We start from the raw sequence: 7,702 nt of genomic DNA, 5'->3' as shown, positions 1-7,702 counted from the left end.
ATTCTTCGGGTAGGCTAAATCTGGATATAATTTGTGTGGAAATAAGGTTTAGTTAACATAGAAATTCATTTTGGATGAGAAATCACACTTTTAGTTTTTTAGTTTTTTTTTCCAATATTTACTATTTTTAATAAAAACAAATGGAAATATCTTTAAATGAATAAATCAGCTTTAAAAGAAAGCAACTGCATTTGCACATTGATTCTAATAAATTGTAATGACCAGATTGAAATCCTTTTTCAGCAGCGTTCATGTGGCCTGGCAGGACCCTGGATAGCTCCCGTATTTGAAAGGTCACACAGCCACTCACGTAAACGCAGCTAATTATATTGATAATGCACGCATGCAGGCAATGCGTGAGGCGGTTCATTTAATGCATATCACCAACTTTACAACGCCTATAGCTCGAAATGCATATTACATGACTAGCAAAAGGCATAGCCTATTAATGATATGAATCAGTGACCATCACTGGAAACTGTCTGTAGCCTCCTCATTAATGGACAGGATTGACGTTTCTGGGTTTTTCATAATGTCCAGTGCATTTCTGCGGAGTAACAATGCAAGGCAAGTACTGGCCGTTAATTGAGCCTCCGTTTCGGGTGGGATGAGCTTGTGGAAATGATGGCCGTATCTAAAGTAGTAATGAGGGGCTATTGATTAACCCGATATGTTCAAGACCCTGAATCTTCCCAGTGCTGTCAATTAAAAAACTCTAGCGAACTAGGCTAAAATACGTATAATAATAATAATAATAAAAACTAATTTTGTTAGTTTTTTTCAGTATTAAAATTTAAATGAACTGCTTTCACGGCGAACTATTTAGACAAACGTCTAAATGACTGGATAGCTGTTTTGACGTCGTCTTTTAATCCGGTATAATCCCTTTTGCTTTTGATTAAATTATTATTGTAATCCCAGAGGGCCTGTGATTCCCCCAAATCTGCTAAGTAGGCTAATCACATGACCTTAAATCACCACTTACAATGTTAAACAAAAAGTCAACAGTGAGGCCAATTCAATTGTGTAAAGTGTAGGCCTATGGGCTAAACACAATATAATAATATTATATATAATAATAATATATATATATATATATATATATATATATATATATATATATATATATATACATACATAATATTATTATGTGTGAATATAATATAATACACTAGTGTAATGTATTTTATTGCCTTTTATAGGCAATATTACTAAAATTAACAGTTAACAACGATGAATAATACTTCTACAGCATTTCTTAATGATAATCTCAATATTTACTAATGTTCTAAGATCAAACTTTTATTATTTTTTATTAACATTAATATATGTTATAATATATTGTTAATTGGTAGTTCATGTTAGTTAAGGCATTAACTAAGTAAAGTGTTACAATTGCTTGTCTTGATTGTCTTCAGTCAGTCTTTGTACATGCACTAAAATTCACACATTCTACACTCTAAAAAAAAAAAGGTTCTATATGGCACCAAAAATAGTTCTTGGCTCGTAATCATAGGGGAACCTTTTTTAGTGCTATATAGCACCATTTTTGGTGCTTCAGTGGTTCTTCAGCGGTTCTTCACCGGTTCTTCAGAGGTTCTTCACCGGTTCTTTGACTAAGGTGCTATATAGCACCTCTGAAGAACCACTGAAGCACCAAAATTGGTGCTATATAGCACTAAAAAAGGTTCCCTTATGATTACGAGACTTTTTTTTTAGAGTGTATGACACTATGAAGAGGCCTTTCAAATATTCTCTCGTCAGATACTGTATTCCTATTTAGACTTTCTTGTATTATTTGTTTAGTTAGCAACAGTTCCGTATGTTTTAGTGCTTGTTGTGAGCATTTATCTTTTGTTTGCTGTAGACTTTAAACTCAAGTGTAGTTTAAAGTCATCTAGTCAGTGCTGAAAGTTGTTTTGAATTGAATCAGCAGCATTTCATTTAAAGTCTACGATGGATGCATATTTTAAATTGGATGCAGCAGTTTCATGCTTAAGTACTCCAGTGCACATCTACCTCACACTTCAAGTCAGTTTGAGTGTTTGGCATGTTCCAGTGTGAACCGATCAGGATGGATCAGATGCAGATGCAGATGAAGAGGGCAGATTTAGATAGAATGGGGCCATACAGTGAGTGTGATTCTTGTTGTGGCACCGCCGTTCGTATGACAGCTTGGGGTCCCCCTTTGGCCAAAGAATCAAGGTGATAAACTGAGCTTTGAGTGACATAATCCCACTCCCTGCCTTTATCTTAAGAAGTTTTCCTGTCTATTCCTTCCTCATCATACACAGTCATAATGTGCCCAGCATCTTACACCTGTTGGTATTGTGTAAAAGGGGATTGTATGCACAATGTAGAAACAAAACCCACAAAAGGACAGGATGCTTAAAGCTTTATTTCCATTTGAGGACAAGCAATACAAGGCGCAAGCTGATCTTTGAGTAGTAAGGCACACGCATCTGAAGGCATGACTGGTGAGCAGAAAACACCACTACTCTTCATCATCTGCTGCTCCAGAGATGGAATAAGATTTCTCCTGTGTGTTGCTCTCCAGAGTGTCATCCTCGGTTTTAACTGTTCTGTGGGACAAAACGATACAATTCATTGAGCAGGCTAAAATGAAACTCTAAAATATTAATTCTACACGTTTTATTTTCTCAAAGCTCCACAGGAGCTCTGTTACTAAGTTGATGGATAGAATGCTTAGATTTATTTTTATTTTGACATCACCAGAAAAAAAGGTACTAAAGCTGTCAGGGAGGAATCCTTTTAAAAAGGCACTATTTAGGTACTAATATGTACCCTTTAGGGGTAAATAAGGTACTAAGGTATACCTTTTTAAAAGGGTACTGCCCCAGTGACCGCTTTTGTACCTTTTATTTGCAGATATATTTGAGAAAGGGCATGAAACACTGTGGAAAGGGAAACGGGGAAGGAGATGGGTTCTGACAGAAAGCTTAATTTTAATGCTACCTGATAAACACAGTCTTCCTCTCCGTCATCTCCACAGCCTGCTCCTCAGCGTAGTCGACAGTGGTACCTGGGACGCCAACTCCACCGGTGATCCCATTAACAATACCTCCGCCATTACCTCTGGGAAGACCTCCAGCAAGACCACCACCAATGCCTCCTCCAAGACTACCGCCAATGCCTCCTCCCAGACCTGTGGCAAGACCACCACCAAGACCTCCAGCAACACCATCACCAGTGCCTCCTCCAAGACCTGTGGCAAGACCACCACCAATACCTCCAGCAACACCATCACCAGTGCCTCCTCCAAGACCTGTGGCAGGATCACTGCCTAGACCTCCTCCTAGACCCGTTGCAAGACCACCACCTAGACCTGTGGCCGGACCACCACCTAATCCTCCAGCAAGACCTCCACCCACTCTATCAGTAACCCCTGCGAAACCTGTGGCTCCAGCACTGTGAACACTCATGCTGCCACTCATGAGGGACATGGTTTGCATGCTCTGTACCATGGAAGTGAGACGAGAGTCCTCGCCCTCAATGAGCTTCCTGTGAAAAACAATTAAGGAGGAAGGATTGAAGAAAATGACACATTTATATTTCACTCTGAAAGCTATAAGTGTTTTTGGAGTTGTGGTTTGCTTAAATTGCTAAAAGCTACCTGTATGTGGTAATTTCAATCTCGAGGGACATCTTCACATTGAGCAGATCTTGGTATTCACGCAGGAGCAGCGCTATCTTCTGTTTGGAGGATTTCAGCTCAAGCTGCAAGGCTTCAATTCTTGCCTGACAAAAAAAAAAAAAAGAAAAGCATCAGAAGTGTTTATATTATCATATGTATGCTTACATTTCTTTTTTTTTATTTCACTTTGCATGTAGGCCAAAGCACCTGGAGTTCTTCTAGTTCTTTTCTGTACTTCTCCTGAGTCTCACGGATCTGTGCTTCCAAAGCATCATTTTTGGTTTTCAAAGAGTCAAATTCACGCTCCTTATTTTGAATCTAAAAAACAAGAAACAATGAATGAATGTTATACTGTAATCATTTTAGACGTTGTGTTATTTTACTATTGTTATAGTGAAAATTGACGAAATATCAAAGATTTATTGTCCAATATAAGCGTGTTAAAAAAGATCATTAATACTTACATCCTTCTTCGCAGTGACAATTTCCTCTCTCACATTTCGCACCCTGTCCACATGCTTTGTTGTTTTGTTGTTGAGATCTTCAAATTTATTGTTGTACCAAGAATCCATTTCCTGCAGAAAAATGAAAAGTTGTTTTGTTAATATGGAGGCAGTGGTTTTTTTTGTTTTTTTTGTTTGTTGTTTTGTTTTAATAAAACTCGCAGACAGTGCGTAGTACAATGCTCATCAGCCTCGTCAATAAACAAAAACAATATTTGTTATGTAAAAATACCCACCTGTAAGTTCTTAGCTGCAATGTCATCATACTGGTGTTGGATCTGCTTGAGAGCGGTTGAGAGGTCGGGGAGACTGTAGGCGTCTAGTGCTGTGGCGTGGGCTGTGTATATCTGTTTCAGAAGCTCCTCGATTTCCTACAAGCGTGAGGTTTTGAAATATTAAAACATTTCGATTTTATTTATCAAGTGCAAGTATAATTATGTTTAGTGTTTTACCTGTTTGTGTACTCTTTGAAGGAATTCTAGTTCCACCTCTAGGTTTTCTAGCTGCTTCTCCAAAGCAATGCGCGCGGAGGTGGCGGCGTCCACGTCCTGCGAATATAAAAGATGTTCATAACAAATTTCATTCGATCACTTTTTTTTTTTTTTTGCTTATGAAAATAAATGTCATAAGACAATTTGAAGGGAATCATACCGGACGGAAAGCTTCAATGTCAAGCTCGGCTTTCTTCCTCATCTCTAAGGCCTCCTCATATTTAATCTTAATCATCTCCAACTGACCCGCCATAGCATCCTTTGCAGCAATAGCAAGGTCCTTAAAACATTAATTGGAATTATTGTTATCATATAAATCATATACTTTTCTCCTCAATGCGAATTATCGCCTCAGAGTTGCTTATCCAAGACGACATTGGACAACATTTTGAAGAGGTTTGAACAGGTCGGGATAATTTTACGAATAGACTTTAACCTGACTGAATTTGAATTTATGTAGCCGTTTAAAAAAAAAAAAATGTGATGCTTAACAATAAAATCTGTCCAATAAAAAAGATCCAATCAAAATAATTACCCGCTGCACTCTCATCTGGTCAGCCAGCCTCTTCAGCTCCTTCAGTTGCTCCTCATACAGCAAGCGGAGGCCGGTGGGCTTCAAGAATCGATTCTTTAGGGCCTCGATTTCTGTCTCCAACAGTTTGTTTTGCTGCTCTAGCGACCGGACCTTTGTTTCAACAGGAGAATAAGAAAACACAGTATGCGGGTTATGTGCTCTGTCTGTATGCCCACAGAAGTGCGAATAATGCGCTTTATCTCGTGAGCCAGCAGTGGCATTTCCACACTGCCCGTGAGCGCGACGCATTCGAGCGTGGCAAAATCAGACAAATACTGTCAAAGATGGCTCTAAAAATGTGGCTCGTCTCCATGACCATTAAGAGAAATGTTAAAGATTAAAGGTTAAATATAGGCCTAGCATATTTGTTAGGCTATCAATTATAGTAGATTATGATGTAATAAATATGTGACATAACTGCACACTCTTACAAATAAAGGTTACGTCTATTTATTGGCAGCTAGTTCCATGAAGAAATTTGAACCTTCATGGAATCTTTTTATACCACAAAAGGTTCATAAAAATGCTCTCCGAGTTATGGAAAAATATTATTTTACAAATAGTTCACTGAATGGTTCTTTGAATAAAAAAAACAACAACTCATTTTTGGAACCTTTCATTTTAAGAGTGTATAATGTAAAGTGCTGCCAATGCCTTTTGTGTGATCTAATAGCATCTAGTGTTCCAAATTGCACCAAGGGCGTACTACATTTGTGCGAGTGCACTTGCCTTCTCAATATATGCTGCCAGTCGATCATTGAGCAGAACCATTTCTTGTTTCTCACTGGTTCGTGTGCTGAGGAATTCACGGTTGTCAGCAGCAGCCTGTTCGAGATCGAACCCAGAACCCCCTCCGCTAAGACAGATGGCTCGCATTCCGACACTGCAATAAATTCAGATTTAGCACAATTTGAATGCCAAGGCAAAACGTCACGAGACCAACTGTGAAATGAATGCAAGGTAACGTGTTGCTGATATTGTGAAGATTCATTTATTTGTCACTTTGGGTTTTATTAGGTCACAGTTATTGAGAGCGCTCGAGTCTCCTATAGTCTGTGTGTGATTTGTAACGGCTCAATAAGTCAGATGAAAAAGAAAGTGTGTTCTAACAAAGCAATTATTTGCCACCAGTCGTTAGGCTAATAATTAAATACGAAACTCGAAAAGTAAAGTAAAAATATCAAAGCCACCTTTTTTTTGCAAGCAACCTTTTTTTATTTTGTATTGAGGTTAATTAAATATATAGGCTATTAAATCATTATAGCCTATCTTAGATAATTTGTATAAATAATCATTAGTAGGCTTTAATAAATAAGAGAAAACATGAGGACAAAAAGAACAATAAAAAAGTCTCCATAATAGAAGATCGAGTTAAGCATGTATATAGTTATAAAATGTATATAAATATAAAAATATTTAATGTAATATTATTATAAATATAAAAAATACATCTTCCATAATTTGGAATTTATATTTTACATGTAATTTATTCTCTCTCTCTCTCTCTCTCTCTCTCTCTCTCTCTCTCTCTCTCTCTCTCTCTCTCACTCACACACACACACACACACACACACACACACACAATATATATATTATTAATAAAATTACTTTTACTAAATATTTGCATATAGTGTATCTATATTTATCAAACGCTTACACTCTGCACCTCCTATAAATGTCAGAAATAATGAATTCCATTGCTGGGCAGAAAAAAACATTTCTCCTCAATTGGTTTAACAAATTTCATTTAGTCTAATGCATATGATGATGTTCTGTCTTGTTCCTTTGCTTCTGTGCAGACAGGATGGGCGATGCTTACCCAGTCATGAGGGGCTGGCTGCGTGAGGATGAGATGGTCCTCCGGCCCGCTGCCATGCTGCTTCTCACAGAGGTGTCGTTACGGGAGTAGCTGGCTGATCGGCACCTCCCGACATCCCTTCTGACAGGAGATGGGCTGCTGACCCTCACCTGGTAAGAGGAAGTGCTGGTGTCCTCGAAATGGCGGCGATAGGATGAGATCCTTTCTGGGCTGCGACTCATCATGGGTCAGTATCTAAACTTTAAGGCCTTACTTTGTTGATCTTCCTCCTGCAAGCTCTGTTCACAAATCCACACTCCCAGAGGTCCAGGCATTTTATACTCAGCTATAAACATGAGTCAGTGCTTTGGGAATGTTGAGCCTCTGCACCATCAAGAAATGGGCCTGTCACTCAAACATCTGTCAGGGTCTTGAGAGGTGTTGAATGGAAGGTTAAATTAAGAGGCCGCCGTGATGTGATGTGCTTTGATATGTAGGGATTTTAATTACACATGCTTCTAGACAGGGCAAGAAATAGTGTCAAGGGGTCAATGTGTGCAAAAGGAGATGACATTAATCTGGTCACTATTTACATAAAGTATGTGTAATAATCAGAAATGAACCCCAGTGTTTTTCTATGGCCTGTCTGAGATTCACGCTTGAGATGACTAAAGGATGTAA

General features: G+C 38.3%; 1 protein-coding gene across 1 annotated transcript; it reads right to left on the bottom strand.

Annotated features, from left to right (window-relative positions):
• Nucleotides 1–2,380: 2,380 nt before the first annotated feature.
• LOC307139228 (desmin) lies at nt 2,381–7,263 on the bottom strand (the record flags this gene model as incomplete). The annotated part of the gene is made up of 10 exons (XM_079838118.1): nt 2,381–3,522; nt 3,635–3,759; nt 3,863–3,973; nt 4,120–4,230; nt 4,395–4,529; nt 4,611–4,706; nt 4,810–4,929; nt 5,185–5,387; nt 5,949–6,106; nt 7,043–7,263. The coding sequence occupies 10 exons, from the start codon at nt 7,261–7,263 to the stop codon at nt 2,973–2,975; spliced, it is 1,830 nt and encodes a 609-aa protein (XP_079694244.1). The 3' UTR covers nt 2,381–2,972.
• Nucleotides 7,264–7,702: the final 439 nt, after the last annotated feature.

The sequence above is a fragment of the Gobio gobio genome, assembly GCF_949357685.1.
Source record: "Gobio gobio genome assembly, chromosome: 15".
In the NCBI taxonomy this organism is placed as follows: Eukaryota; Metazoa; Chordata; class Actinopteri; order Cypriniformes; family Gobionidae; genus Gobio; species Gobio gobio.
Note: the sequence above shows the minus strand (reverse complement) of the source record. Positions and strands in the feature narration are given on the sequence as shown.